Source organism: Syngnathus floridae, chromosome 15, assembly GCF_059516105.1.
Source record: "Syngnathus floridae isolate MCC-2025c chromosome 15, RoL_Sflo_1.0, whole genome shotgun sequence".
NCBI classification, from domain to species: Eukaryota; Metazoa; Chordata; class Actinopteri; order Syngnathiformes; family Syngnathidae; genus Syngnathus; species Syngnathus floridae.
The window spans coordinates 8,375,139-8,390,493 of record NC_142427.1 but is presented as its reverse complement, the minus strand read 5'-3'; the positions used below and the strand labels follow the sequence as shown (position 1 = coordinate 8,390,493).

The 15,355-nt window shown below is 40.2% G+C and overlaps 3 protein-coding genes across 4 annotated transcripts; 2 read left to right on the top strand and 1 right to left on the bottom strand.

Moving 5' to 3' along the window:
• The first annotated feature begins 267 nt into the window (after positions 1 to 267).
• On the top strand, positions 268 to 5,096 carry stt3a (STT3 oligosaccharyltransferase complex catalytic subunit A). Its single transcript, XM_088399191.1, has 18 exons — positions 268 to 405; positions 1,002 to 1,126; positions 1,205 to 1,265; positions 1,349 to 1,470; positions 1,548 to 1,693; positions 1,797 to 1,887; positions 1,972 to 2,078; positions 2,206 to 2,370; positions 2,495 to 2,675; positions 2,749 to 2,904; positions 2,999 to 3,090; positions 3,169 to 3,324; positions 3,406 to 3,594; positions 3,662 to 3,778; positions 3,841 to 3,943; positions 4,067 to 4,255; positions 4,404 to 4,519; positions 4,725 to 5,096. The coding sequence occupies exons 2-18, from the start codon at positions 1,039 to 1,041 to the stop codon at positions 4,761 to 4,763; spliced, it is 2,118 nt and encodes a 705-aa protein (XP_088255317.1). The 5' UTR covers positions 268 to 405; positions 1,002 to 1,038; the 3' UTR covers positions 4,764 to 5,096.
• A 312-nt stretch (positions 5,097 to 5,408) lies between these two features.
• Positions 5,409 to 8,352, bottom strand: LOC148386313 (uncharacterized). Of its 2 annotated transcripts, none has more exons than XM_088399511.1 (7): positions 8,224 to 8,352; positions 7,679 to 7,761; positions 6,856 to 7,607; positions 6,462 to 6,783; positions 6,321 to 6,381; positions 6,003 to 6,243; positions 5,409 to 5,915 (listed from the first exon to the last, which is right to left on the bottom strand). In XM_088399511.1, exons 2-7 carry the CDS (start codon positions 7,721 to 7,723, stop codon positions 5,651 to 5,653), a joined length of 1,686 nt encoding a protein of 561 aa, XP_088255637.1. In that variant the 5' UTR covers positions 7,724 to 7,761; positions 8,224 to 8,352; the 3' UTR covers positions 5,409 to 5,650. The 2 variants fall into 2 exon arrangements, with proteins under 2 accessions (XP_088255637.1, XP_088255638.1); XM_088399512.1 differs by having other exon boundaries at positions 6,003 to 6,207.
• A 3,745-nt stretch (positions 8,353 to 12,097) lies between these two features.
• thap12a (THAP domain containing 12a) lies at positions 12,098 to 15,147 on the top strand. Its single transcript, XM_088398731.1, has 5 exons — positions 12,098 to 12,299; positions 12,464 to 12,578; positions 12,694 to 12,792; positions 12,933 to 12,963; positions 13,044 to 15,147. Exons 1-5 carry the CDS (start codon positions 12,214 to 12,216, stop codon positions 14,846 to 14,848), a joined length of 2,136 nt encoding a protein of 711 aa, XP_088254857.1. The 5' UTR covers positions 12,098 to 12,213; the 3' UTR covers positions 14,849 to 15,147.
• Positions 15,148 to 15,355: the final 208 nt, after the last annotated feature.

Sequence of the window (15,355 nt, the reverse complement as noted above, 5' to 3'; positions counted from 1 at the left end):
ACAAAATGACCCAAAATAATGGTTATCATAAATGTATTCAGTGATAAAGCAATGACGCTGCAAGAATCTGTGTCATTTCATGCTGGACTGCTAAAACATAATATTAACCCTTGAGATAGAGTCTGGTTGTGGTTTCAAGTATTCAGCAAAAAAAGGGTAAGTGCATACTGTTTGTTCTAATCAGTAGAGGGCGACAAAACACGTTTCTTCACTAAGGACACGTCACTACACTACGGCGGCCAAGCAGGGAACTCAATTTGAGCAACAGCCAAACAGACCTATCAGAACCGCCCATGATCACGGTTGACTGACTCTCAACCAATAGGAACGTACTAAGACCTGAATGAGGCGGGATCTGTGCGGGTTCGGTTGTCTTCAACTCATGATTTCAGAGGAGCGGAGCTGGTAAGTGCAGCTAATTGTGTATTATTAATGAGATATATTGTCTAAAAGATATAGCAATCATTTAATTGTCATTCTGCCTTTTTGTTATTCGTTCCTCGTAATAGTATTAATAGGAAGAGTTGTAGGACGGACTGCACAAATAAAACGAGTTGCTTAGCCCTGCTAGCAGTTTAGACTTTTGAAAGATACAACCAAGATGATCAAGCACTCCCAATGTATAACTGTCGCCACTTTAATTCGAATTGTTTCGATCTGTTGCATTTCACTCCGTTTTTATTTAACCTGACAACTACACGATCGTGGACGGTTTTATCAAGCGTCAGTCGTAATAGCTTTCTTTGGTGTCGCCTGCAAATCAAGAATAATCGTCCTACTGCAAAGATTGTGTTTTCTTTTTTTTTTAATATATGTCCATTATTAATGGCACAACCGCAAATCTCTGCAGAACGTTACGAGAAGAGTAGGCGCTTCCTAGTTTCCTGGCGCCACCTAATAGTGCGTGGCCTTATCTGGTTGGACTCCCAAGTGTCGGAGGAATGGGATTTATTTTCTACTTTGGATATTAATTCGAATATGTCTCCCGTTCTATACATCAGCTAGTGAGGTGAGCTGTCTCCTACCACGGCTGCCAAAATGACGAAATTGGGCTTCCTGCGTTTGTCCTACGAGAAGCAGGACACATTGTTGAAGCTGCTCATCCTTTCTATGGCTGCGATCCTCTGTGAGTGTTATCACTAGTTACTTGTAATTAATTTGTAAAGAACCGGAACATTCCTCAATCATGATTGCATCTCTTCAGCATTCTCAACCAGACTGTTCTCCGTCTTGAGGTTCGAAAGTGTCATCCACGAGTTTGATCCGTAAGTGCTTACTCAAAGTTGTGTTTAATTTAACAAAAAAAAAGCAAATCACAAAATAAATCTATATCCTCATTCACATTCAGGTATTTCAACTACCGCACCACCCGCTTCTTGGCAGAAGAAGGATTTTATAACTTTCATAACTGGTTCGATGACAGAGCATGGTATCCACTTGGTAGGATCATCGGTGGCACCATTTACCCAGGTAGGAATGAGGAAAAATTCTCAAGATCTTTTTTAGTTTCAACAATTATAAATGTAATGTATTTTCTCCCCCACCAGGACTGATGATCACCTCAGCTGCCTTGTACCACGTCTTACATTTTTTCCACATCACCATTGATATCCGCAATGTTTGCGTTTTTCTGGCTCCCTTATTCTCCTCCTTTACAGCCATTGTCACCTATCACTTCACTAAGGAGTTGAAGGTAATTTCTAATCAATCATAGAAGGCCTGAATGTTGGGGCATGCTCCAACTCATCCAAAGTAGGACAAGCGGTACTTCCTCATAAGTCACTTTTTCTTTTTAGGATGCTGGTGCTGGGCTTTTGGCTGCAGCCATGATTGCTGTGGTGCCTGGTTACATCTCGCGTTCTGTTGCCGGCTCCTATGACAATGAAGGTATGTCATTACATGCATGGGCTACAATTTAAATGTTAGAAGACCCCCTCATTAAAAGTTTTTCATCTTGTGTGTCCTTCTTAGGTATTGCCATATTCTGCATGTTGTTGACCTACTACATGTGGATCAAGGCTGTTAAAACAGGATCTGTGTACTGGTCCTCAATATGTGCTCTGGCTTACTTCTACATGGTGAGTGGATATGATTTCACGAAGGTCCGTTTTTGCAATATTAACGTGGATGTAATTCTTTTTAATTTAGCAAAACTGATTTGATATATTTGTAATTCCACTAGTTCTCTTTTCTATCTGTGTGTAGGTTTCCTCCTGGGGTGGTTATGTGTTCCTGATCAACCTTATCCCACTTCACGTCTTGGTTCTGATGCTCACTGGACGCTTCTCTCACCGCATCTATGTAGCATACTGCACAGTCTACTGCCTGGGCACCATCTTGTCCATGCAGATCTCCTTTGTTGGTTTCCAGGTAGGGAGTCAAACTTGTCCTTCGTGGTTCGTTTCACTGCACAATAAGATTTTCTGTTGCTCGTAGGATGAGTAGAACTTTTGAAGAGCCTAATCAAATCCGTTTGTCCTCTTCCCTATTTCAGCCGGTGCAGTCCTCAGAGCACATGGCAGCCTTTGGCGTGTTCGGTTTGTGCCAGATTCATGCCTTTGTGGACTACCTGCGCAGCAAACTCAACCCTCAGCAGTTTGAGGTGCTATTTAAGAGCGTCATCTCCCTGGTGGGATTCCTTCTGCTGTCTGTGGGTGCTGTTCTCATGCTAACAGGTAGCTGCAGGTAGCGCTAGGGGGTGGCGCAGTTAATGGACTCGACTCACTAAAGTGCATGTTCTACCTCCAGGAAAGATATCTCCATGGACTGGGCGATTCTACTCCCTGCTTGACCCTTCCTATGCCAAAAACAACATCCCCATTATCGCCTCGGTCTCCGAGCACCAGCCCACAACGTGGTCTTCGTACTATTTTGACCTCCAGCTCCTGGTGTTTATGTTCCCAGGTAACTTGGTCCTCTCATGTGCACGCTAACACAGTTTTAAATTCACGTCAAATAGTTGTTTCTTTTCCTGACATTTCTTCTCCTTTCAACATAGTTGGCCTTTACTACTGTTTCAACAACTTGTCGGATGCGAGGATCTTCATCATCATGTATGGAGTGACCAGCATGTATTTCTCAGCTGTCATGGTAAATCCTTAGCTCATCCGAAAGACTTTTGGTTCCAGTTTGAAAGTCATCCATGTTTTTTTTCTTTTCTACCTCCAGGTTCGTCTGATGTTGGTGTTGGCCCCTGTCATGTGCATCCTGTCCGGCATAGGTGTGTCTCAGGTGCTAACAACTTACATGAAGAATCTGGACGTAAGCAGGCCAGACAAGAAGAACAAGAAGCAGCAGGATTCCACGTACCCTATTAAAAACGAAGTAGGTACTTTGTGCGGAATAGAGATGAAGATGCCATGGATGAATGGATATATTGACATTATGTGGTGTTGTCTTTCATAGGTTGCCTCTGGGATGATTCTGGTCATGGCTTTCTTCTTGATCACATACACTTTCCACTCTACCTGGGTGACAAGCGAAGCCTACTCCTCTCCCTCCATTGTGCTGTCTGCCCGTGGAGGGGATGGAAGCCGCATCATCTTCGATGACTTCAGAGAGGCCTACTATTGGCTTCGTCACAACACCCCAGAGGTCAAGTCATTTCCCAACACGCAGAGGAAATAGAATGTTTGGGAAATCATGTATTTTCTTATTACAGGATTCCAAAGTCATGTCATGGTGGGATTATGGATACCAAATTACTGCTATGGCAAATCGAACCATTCTAGTGGATAACAACACGTGGAACAACACGCACATCTCGAGAGTTGGCCAGGTGAGCTCAGAGAGCAGTGCTGAGTTTATGAGAATGTCTCTGAGAAACATCTTCTATTTTAGGCCATGGCGTCCACTGAGGAGCGAGCCTATGAGATTATGAGGGAGCTGGACGTCAGCTATGTCCTGGTCATTTTTGGAGGACTTACGGGTTATTCCTCAGATGGTATGCGTGAACTGCTCATTTGCGGGATCCCTGATATCAGAAAGGCTTGCTTTCTAATTTTGTAATTGTCATGGAACCACAAAGCAAATGACATATTTTTGGGATCTATCATGCGTCCTACAGATATCAACAAGTTTCTCTGGATGGTTCGTATCGGTGGCAGCACTGACACGGGCAAGCACATCAAGGAGCACGACTACTACACTCCCACGGGGGAGTTCCGAGTGGACCGCGAAGGCTCGCCCGTGCTGCTCAACTGCCTCATGTACAAGATGTGCTATTACCGCTTCGGCCAGGTCTACACCGAAGCCAGTGAGTAACTCTTAAGTCCTCACGGTTTGTCAGTAGCTCGAACTGAGTTACATTCAAGTGACTTGAGCCAAAGCAAATTCAATTGAGTATAAATATAAGATGCCGAAAATATAGATACAAGTCTTGAAGCGTAATTATGTCTTTGCAGAGCGCCCACCAGGTTATGACAGAGTGAGGAACGCTGAAATTGGCAACAAAGACTTTGAACTGGATGTGTTGGAAGAAGCCTACACGACAGAGCACTGGTTGGTTAGGATATACAAGGTAAGCCTCTCTACTCGCTTTTTTTTTTTCTTCATCTAAAGCAGCAAAATCATGACCCGAAGGAGGATAAGCAGTTTTAAAAATAAATGCATGGACCAATTTTTGTTCATCTTTTTTGAACTTGGGAGAACTGATCCATCACTGTGGTTAAAGATAGTTGCTGAAAAAAATGGTTTTACTCATATTTGTTTACTCTAACCTGTAGGTTAAAGACCTCGACAACAGGGGTCTTTCAAGAACATAAACTCCCTGACTACAACGAAACACCCTGTTAGCGCAACAGCACTGAACACCTTCCCTTGTGCTCAGCAGATGTGCTGCTCAACGATACTTTTTTATACAATTTGTTTTGGGGAAGAAAATTGCAAAGAGATTTGTGTGGGTGAGTGTGAGAATCTTTTTTTTTTAATTGTTATAATAAAATGTCTCCTAAGGAATTCAGGGAAGGAGGTTTCATATTGCCTAGTCTGATGTTGGGAAGCTTGAGTTGACAAAGTGGCCAAAAGACAGCTGTGTTCATTGGAGCACCTTTTTGATTTCGTAAAATTTGTTCAAATAAAGCAGGATTGAAAGTGGAGGGAGAAGAAATTGTGTGTTTTGAAATTTTTTTGTATACATTTTCCACTAGGGCTAGAATATACGGAACAGGATTAGGGCCAGTGAAGGAAAAAAAAAAAAAAGGGGGTGACAGGATTGTGATTTTTTTTTTTTTTTTCCTCAGAATTCTGATTTTAAAGTGAGAATCCCTACTTTAAAGTTAGAATTCTGCTCTTTATTAACATTTTGGTTATTTAAAAACAAAAGTAATCTTCAAAAATACAATTGCCCAATAATTGTGTATACAGTGTACTCTAAAATGGTAATATACGGTACAAAAAAAATAACACCATTAAAAGGTCATACAAAATTGCATTTATTAAAAGTGGAGGGGAAAAATAAGTGAAAGTCAGTTGGCTACATTCAGGACTTAGTGGTCAAGCAAATATGTTAACATCATCACAATTACAGGTATTCCAACAGTTAAAATATTAGTAGACTTTCAAAGTCGCCTTGTTTAGTCTCAGTCCCAAAATCCTTTTCTTAAAAACAAAATATGATATATACAGTGCAGATAAAGAATGTGCATGATGATTAAGCTTTGACATGGTCAGGCAGATCCCCCATAAGAGCAGAATTGTTTCTATAGACATAAGCATTAAGATCACCATCCATGTTAACCAGCTCGGCCAGCGATGACACACTCTGGTCGTGATCGAGCAGGGTCGACGGCAGATGCAACGATTTGCTCTCGATGCGGCGGGAGCGACGCACCGGTGTCAGAAATTTCACATCTCTGATGTTGCTTTTCCGAGTCGACGTTCTTATTTGAGCCTCGCCTTCGATTGTTTTCTTGATACTGCAACATGCAAATTTTGAGTCTTGAGTCACCTTTTTTAATAACAGTTGATATTTTCAGGATTGGTGACTACAGCTAACAACTTACCTTTGCAAATATGGTGTTGTTTTGACATTGTATTTTATGACGTAACCATGATTGGTCTCTGACGTGCCCTCCACGTTGGTATCATCACACTGAACGTCTTCATCCATTTTCTTTTCGCCTTCATCCTTCAATATCTCCTTGGCCTCCAATTTCTTCGACACCTCCTTTACACCTTCTTCATCCTCTGTTGCATCTTTCTCCTCTTCTGCAACGCCGCACACATCTGTGCTCTGTGGGGGTTCTGAAAAATGGATTTCCCCCCCCCCTTTAAATCTTATTTAAATACCCCCAATTTAAATTGGATAAAACCAAACTCACCATCCTGGCATTTTGAAGGCGTCGGCATTGTTTCCAGGACATCACACAGGTTCAGAATAACCTTAAAATACAATTAAGAGCAAAATGTGAAACAATATACGTACTATCATATTTTAAAAGGTATTTGTTGAATCGCCTTACATCATCAAATCCATTTTGCACAACAGGCAAATCGAAATCAGAATTTTCCATGAGGTTGAAACTCGTGTTCATTATTAAAGGGGTCTGCACACTTTTAGGACCTTCCTGGACCTGTGTGGGAGGACCAGAGGCTGTGGAGTCTGGTTTGTGTTGGTCCAGACTGGGTCCTGGTTTTGCCTCATCCAGCTGGGCTTTAGACTTGGATTTCACACTGGCTTTGGGCTTTACAGATGTCGAGATTTTTGGGACTACTTGTGTGCTCGTCGTGGCGGGTCTCTTGAGAGTCTTGCCCTTGGAAGCTAGCCACACGGCTAATTTTGCTCTGCAGGGAGGAATGAAAAGAAAATACTGAGAATGCTTCATTAGCAAAAAAAGCTCGACATAAAGTGCTTACCTTCTTTCCTCTGTAGTTTCAGTACATCTGTACTGGCTGAGGGTGCTTGTTACAGGAGGTCTCTTGACCTTCTGATCAGTTACGGCACTCTTTGGCTTGGTGGGTGCCACTGTCGTGTTTCTGGATGTTTTTAATGTTGCCGGGACTGTTGAGGAGGTCCAAGGACGAGCAGTGGATGCAGCTTTGGACGCTTGTGCACGTCCATCCAACTGCGATTTAGATCTCGGTGGAGCAGGTTTTAGGAACTGGCGTCCAGGGACATCAGCAACAGACTTTGATCTTCTCGTCAAATCCGCAACCTTTTGGTTGTCTGTTTTAGGTGCTGCTGGTTTGGAATCCGCCTTTCGAGCTGTCGTGCTTGACTTCCAAATGGATCCAATTTTTGATTCCACAATCTTACCTTTGTACATGCCGGGAACGACTTTAGATGAAGTCGTCGCAGCTGGGGCTCTTGTGGTATCTGGAACTACTTTTCCATTTTTCACTGTCCGTTCTGTAAGAATGGGCTGCTTATGCGTTTGTCGTTGTTTGACTTCACAGACCGCACTTTTATTGCCATCTTTCTGAGTGGACTTGCCTTTTTTAACAACCTCAATAGAAGCCGACTTTCCGTCTTGTATTGTACTGGCACTACTTCCTACCAGTTTCTTATTGCTTTTAAACTGTGCAGGGACATTAGATGTTGATTTTGAAAAGTCTCTTCTGCTAAGAGACTTGATTCCATCTCTCGGCTCGGCATTCTCCTTGTTTCCCTGAAACGATTCAAAACAATCTTTTTAGAATCTGAATTTTGCTTTGAAATGACCCAAAACTAAACACCTACTTTCATGTTGGCTGGATTTTTTCTTGAAACATTAGTGTCGCTCATGGTGCAGCCACAACCTCGAGAGGTTTCACTGGTTTATCCTAAAACATAAGATTAGGTACAAATCTACTCAATATATAAAATATCACATCAGGTCCAATCCATATTTAAATATTATACCCTTAAAGTAATAAAACAAAATTTATATAAATATTTTTTTACTGACAGTAATGCTTTTCCCAGTGCCAGCATCAAAGCATGGAAATTTGACAACATGAATTTCTCCCTTGGCTAAGTCGCCGTTGGGGAACACTGTACTAAAACAATTATTTTATCCACTCAAGATTTTAGAAAGAATACAATAGTGAAAGCATGTATTGTTTGTGCTAAATTGTCACTATTTCTCTCGGGCGTTGGTCCTTGCATGGACGTCGTTGTTTAGAATAATTTCTGCAAGAAACTTCCGCTGTCCAGAGTCTCTTTAGTTTGCTATAAAAACATCATCGGTCCATAGCCTTATTTAAATAAAAACATCAGTCAGTATAATATTTAATGCAACTTACCCCTCCGTTGATCGTGTATTGTAATGTCGGATGAGTTCGATGAGCCAAAAAGCAACAAAACCGGTCACTGGACTTGGACATTCAAACTTCCCATTTGAGTTAGTGCTGCTGCAATCTTATTGGTTAGGGCGTTCTCGCGAGAGCGTCACATCAACCAATCACTTATTTCAAAACATGGCATGAGATCGAGTGAACGCTCAATTTTGAATTATTTTGAAACGAAATAACATTCCACGATTACCCGTTTTGTCTGCAAGTATACACAACTAGGGGTTTAATATATATATATATATATATATATATATATATATATCCTTTTAATTAGAACAAAAAGAGTACAGTGAGTCAATTTTAATATAATTATTATTATTTTATTATTTATTATCATGGCTGATACCAATTCAGCTTATTTTGTGTCTTCCCAGCGATCTCAAAGTTCTCCTGCTGCATTTCACTGGCTCCTGTTAGAGAATAAAATTAAATATCACCAAGGTGGAATCATTTTATTTCCATCATGATTTTTTTAATACCATACACTTAAAAGGAGATTAACAACGGTATGGTTCTGTGGAATGAGAATCAATAAAGCATCAATATAAAATTCCTATCAGTCACAGTCATACCATGTGGTTTGGTCGAGGATTTTGAAACCCAGCTCAAATTCCGCCGCCAGCAGACAGGATGGTCCACTAAGCCAACCCGCGGCCATACCTTAGAAAAAATACCATAAATCCATGAGAAAAGAAGTTCATAAAAGGCCTACTTTTTTTTATTCACTCTGTGACTGACATTCTGGCGGAGGTGCTCAGGCACAGGGCACACTAAAATGTGAAGAAAATTATAACATTCACATTTCAAGTCAATGAAATCTTTGACAAACCTTATCAGTCTTAAAAATTCCACAGGAATTACTAGAGCTCTGCCAAGGAAAATTCTGTAGGAATCAAAAAATAAAACAAGCACAGTTTAACTATACATTAAAGATTGACTTACAATATTAAAAAGCAAAGAATGCTCAGAGAGACTCACGTCAAGGTCAGCTCCCATTTTGTCCATCCATAGTCCAACTTTGATGCAGCGTGTGGTTTGTCTGAAAGAAAAGTTCTCCAATTAGATTGCAAAGTAAATGAATCTCCTTCTATGGTTGCAACTTACTCATACATTGAACCTTAATCATGGAATGCTTACAAGGTCATCTTGAAGAGGGTCAAAGTTGTCCAGGCACTTCTGGGTGGAAAGAGGAGATGGATGGTCATGCTTCTGACCAGTAAGAGCATATGAATGGTCCTCCAGCTCAAAACTCCCCATCAGTTTATCTGAACACATAAAAATGGACCATTACATTACAATACGTATCATTAAAGGTGATCAATTGTGAGCTTTTGCCTACATTTTTGTATATCGAGAGGTTCTATCCTCAAAGAATTCGAATCGACTGTCGGCATGGTCCAACTCTCCTTTTCTACAGTGACCACTCCTTTGTCAGGTAGGTTGATGACGCTACATGGACTTTTATGAGGAGACATCAAGCCGGGTGTCATTTTCTGCCTCTTTCGATCTTCGGACAGGAGAACGTCATCTTCTTTAATGATGGAATCGCTGTTCCTCTTATGTGATGGAAAACTGTTATTCTTCAGCTGCTGATGGGCTTTTTCTATGTTTCCAAGAACCTACCAAAGAAACAAATGAAGTCATATTAAATATAAGCAGATATGGTTGCAGTAACATGGCGTGTGCCTCACAACCTTTTCATTGAGATCTGTAATAGATCTGATCCTCGCGTCCAGGGGTTCCTCTTGGTCCCCAACCTCAGTTTTGTCACCAATGGGACAAGTCTTCAAAACCTTAGGAAGGCGGTGACGACGATGAAAGAAAAGGGAAAATGGGCTTTTCCTCAAGGGGCTCTAATTAAAAAAAAAAAAAGTGAGTTATCAATCGGGTTCATATTCTCAATTTGAAATTTAAAAATCCTACCTGCTCGACAGTATTTATGCCATACACTACAGCTTGCAGGTGAAGGTCCCAGTCATTGCGATGCTCATTGGCAAACCGCTCGATAGCACATTTAGTATTTTGATGAATAAGTTTGTCCTGCACAATAACAATATATATTAATAATGTATATTTCTCAAGTATTTCAATAAACATCTGGGAAGAATTGTATCCATATTCACCTCCTCATTGATTTGGTAATTGCAGGTGCTTGACACAGCCTGTTTTATTTTCAGGAGTGTGAAGATCTCTTTGTTGAGCTGTCAACAAATATATGAAGATTGTTTGAGACATTTGTTTTTTTCTATTACATAACATTGCAGCTATTAAAAACATATTGCATTACCTCATTCACAAAGTTTCCACCTTGATCAAATATTATTTTGTCGACGATGCCATACAAATAAAATTTGGACACAAGTGCTGCTGAAACCTCAACAGCAGACTTTGATCCTAGTGCTTCAGCAACAACAAAGTTGCTAAACAAATCAGTTATCATCAGAATATATTGATTGTTTCTGGCCGTCTCCTTGAGTGGGCCAATCAGGTCCATGGCAACCACACTCCAGTTTTCGTCCACCTGTGAATAAATGTATTTCAATAGTTAACGACCTCACAAATCTATTATTGATCAGATTATGTATTTCTTATTATGTACTTTAGTAGACATCCGTGATCAACATTACCTTGATGGGATGGTTCGTTCGTGTCACTGTTTTTAATGAGTTGTTCAACTGGCATGAAATACAGCCTCTGACCTAAAGAAAAAAGACAATGTTTGCTCATATGACATATTTTATTAAATACAGTACAGATGCAGAAATTAATTGATGCATATGTCAAACCTTGGCTTACCCAGTCAGCAACATCCTGCTTAATGCTATGCCAGTAGTAGCCAGCCACCACACGGTCTATGGTGCGTCTGACTCCACTGTGGTTCCCGTTACCATTCTGATTATGGCATTCCTGCAAAACTGCTCTCATTTCGTCACCATCCATCACAACCAGCCGCATGAAATTGTCTTTTGGGCCAGTGTAGAACAGTCTGTCATCTGTGCAGATTATTGTCATTATTGAAATATTTATATTTCCCACAAAAAAGACACAAAACAGTACTTTGATGAATATGGACAGGGATTTTATGGTTGCTGTACTGTATTTTAATAGATACGTATAGCAGCATGCTAATAATGCATTGTGTTTTCCTTTAATTTAGACCACGTTACCTTTCAAGATGAAATTATTTGCTGAGCGTCTAATACTCCATCTATCGACTTTTGTACAACTGGAATCATACATGCCCGATTGCAAGTACGTTTTTAATTGCTGATAAAATTTGAATCCGTGCATGATTGTCGCGTGGTGTGGTTCAAGCTATTTAAGTTTTTGGGGAAAAAAAGAAGAGTTTATCTTCTTCTTTGGAATTTTAGCAGTTGGGAAACAACAAAATTCCGCCACCTACTGTTTGAAAATGTGGACCAGATTATTAAACCGAGTCTAACACTTTTACTGTATGGATTTGGTTATAACATTGATACTTTTGGTTATAACAATGGTACTATCAGCTATGTTTTTTGATATCCCAAACAATATAAATTTATTTTTCCTGAGTACTGGTATATATAAAATTTAAAAACTCTGTTTTGTCTTAGTGACTTGCCGTAGTTGTTTATCAAATTGGCCCAACTAGTGAGTTTTTACCACAATAAAATGTTGTTTATTTCCTACTGTGTTTATACGTCGAACAATCGTAAATATATACCATAAATTTGCTTGATATATTATTTCAACGAGGAAACATTACTCATTAGTGTGTTCGCTGTCCAACGTACAGGAAATATATAAATGCAAATACTTTTACTTTGAAATCCAGTACCAGAAGTCCACTCGTCCGTTCAAAAAAGAATGAGCGCTATAGTTAGCAGTAGTTGCTAAATCGAGAACTTCTTTCATATAATCATTCTTTCACTAACCATTATTGAAGCAAACTACACTACAATGCAGAATTATTGTGCCGCTCCCAACTGTACTAGTGTAAAATCGGACTCGTATTCACTTTTTAGATTTCCGCTTGACGCAGAAAGGTAAGCCGAATCTTAAGCGAATACTGGTGGTTTCAATGTTTAAAAAATGGGGGAAAGTCTTATGGTTCTATTTATAAATATCTGAAATATTTTCATACTGGTCCCATTGACAGGTATGTTTCAGTTGGTTTTCATTGTCACATTGAAATGACTTCACATTTCAGGTGTAAAACATGGGTGGAAAAATGTCAGCGAGAAGACCTAATGGACAAATCACCAGAACATCTCTTCAGATTCTATCGACTTTGTGCAAAGCATTTTGAAACGTCTGATGATAGTGTAAGTCATGTGATGAGATCATAATATTATTTAAATTTTCCATTCTCAGTGTGTTGTTTACACACAAAGCTCCATCCTATTGAATCAGTAGGTTGCATATACCTTTGTTTTACAGAATGAACTTATTACAGTGATAAAGGATGACACCATACCAACTATCTTTGAAGACCCCAACAAACTTCCAAATATACAAGTGAAGCGCAGTAAAGAGCTGGTGTGTATAAAAACAATCATATTTGAATTTTAATTATCAGGAACTAAACTCATCTTCCCAAGAAAATAACCTTTTTTTTAATATGGCATAATAGAATTTTACCGTTTGCTTAACTTGTGGGGTTTTTTTTTATGTTCAAGGAAGAAGACATGAAGCCCAGGGAAAGAAAAAGTAAGTAGAAATGTTCACTTTTTTGTTTACTAACAAGATTAATATGTGGTTTGGCATTCAACCTTTTTCCACACTTCCAGAAATGAAAACCTCTGAAGATGAAGTGGACGATGAGGAGGCAAACACACCTCCAAGAGAAGACACATACAAAGACTATCTCAGGTCTTTATTTGAAGCTCTTGTAATGTTAGGAGAGCAAAACATTCCTGTGACCAGGCCCGATAGTATCAAACAGGACACTGTCGGATTAAACAACTTTGAGGCGTTGCTCGAGTATCGCATGAGTTGCGGGGATGAGGCCATGACAAAATATAACGCAAATAGCTCATCACTTCAGCTTCAACAATTGATCGAAGTGTGCGAGAGATGCATCCGAAGGAAGGTGATTGAGGAAGTGAAAGAAAATGGCTTCTTCTCACTCATTACTGATGAGCTGGTGAAGATTTCGGATGAGTGGTACCTCCCTGTGTTCCTGCGCTATGTAGATGATTCAAACTTCCAGCGGGAGAGGTTTGTGGGCTTCTTGTTCGTTGACGGGGATGTGGATAATTTAGCGGAGAAACTTCTGTCTGAAATGATCAATGAATGGGGGTTGAACATGGAGCTGTGTAGAGGGCAAGCCCACTCGTGTTCAGGAGCACACTTGGATAAAATCAAAGCATTTGCCGCCAAAATAACCGAGAAGTATCCATTGGTCATGCTCACGATTCGACCTACTCAAGCCTTGAACATAGCACTTGCCAGTGGTATGGCTTTGTCGGGGGTTCAGCTTGTCGTGTGTACCCTTAAAAAAATCCAGTCTTTCTTCAACCAATCCCCTTTACTACGTCTGGAACTGGAGCACGCCATTTCAGTTATCTATCCAGACAAAGAGGAGAAGGTCAAAGAACTGAAAGAGATTTGTGGCACCAGTTGGACCAGAAGACACGATGCTTTTGAGGTGACACTGGAGCTTCTTGAAGCTTTGCTGCTTTGTGTGGACGGCGTACATGACAATGAAGACTTACGCTGGAGTGATCAGATCACGTATAACGCCTTGGAGATCTCAAAAGCTCTGGCTGATTTTGAGTTCATTATGGCTTTGGTTGTGCTGAAGAACACCATGATACTTTTGAGGGCATTCGGTAAGAACATTGAAGGGGAAGCAAATGATGTCTATTTTGCCGCTGGCAGCGCAAAAGCCGTGTTGCACTCTCTGAAGGAAGTGGCCGACAATATTGACGTGTACCATGAGTTTTGGACTGAAGAGGCGGTTAACCTCGCTGCCGCGATGGAGATCCCGGTGGAGCTTCCTCGGACACTGTTGAGGAAGAATCCGCCAGACCTGGCAACCCTTCAGCCGGAGAATTACTACAAGGAGCACCTTTCTCTTCCTGTGGTGAACCATACGCTCAAAGAAGTCAGCGAACTCTTCAGCGATGACCACCTAAAAGCACTAAGATGTTTGTCACTGGTTCCTTTTGTAGTAGAACTCAACAAGTCTGGACAACCTGAAGAAGAAAACATGTTAGTGTTTAAAAACGACATCCCCAACCCAAGTTCACTCGCCGCTGAGCTACATTGTTGGTCAGTGAAATGGAATAAAAAAGGGAAAGGAGAAGTGTTACTCTCCAGTCTGCAAGAAACGCTGCAGCAGGCTGACGTGAAGTTCTTCCCGAACATGCTAGCAGTGCTGAGACTTCTGGGCGTGCTGCCGACTTTAGCTCTGGATAGTACTTGCGATATGGCGTACAAGCGCTTCAAAATGTACATGCAAAATACCCCTGACACAGAAAAATCAAAGAGTCTGGCTCTTCTGAACATAAACAATGACGTGGGATATGATTTGGATTCAATGGTTGAACTCTACGTAAAGACATATCCTGTCGGCGATGATGCTTCATAAGTTTTGATTAACTAGTTTTTAGAGAATAGTGCTTAATAAGATTCATTTCACATGTTTTAGTCCTTGTACGGTGACGCACGAGTTAGAACGTCCGCCTCACAGTTTAATGTGTATGTTGTTGAGGTTTTAAAATAAAATGTAAATAACTCAAAGGTTAGGGAGACAATTTTTACAGAGGCATCTTGTAAATGACAAAAACAAATACAATTGTTTTAAATATGTGTAAGATTTGTTGTTTTTTATGTTGTGGCAACTCTACATTGTGATTGAATATTGCAATAAAATGTTTTAAATATTTATATTAATATTTTTTATTATTCAACGAGTTAGCTGTACAGTTACTAGTGTATTATTTTAATAGAGGGCAATCTGCTGTTATCAGCATTTAAATTTCTATCTCCAATTACATGAACTAAACCAGTTAAAGTTAATACAGCGCATATTAATAGTTTCTTTTAATGCAACCGTAATAAATTTACCAAATTAAAAAAGGAGGCGAGCGACCTG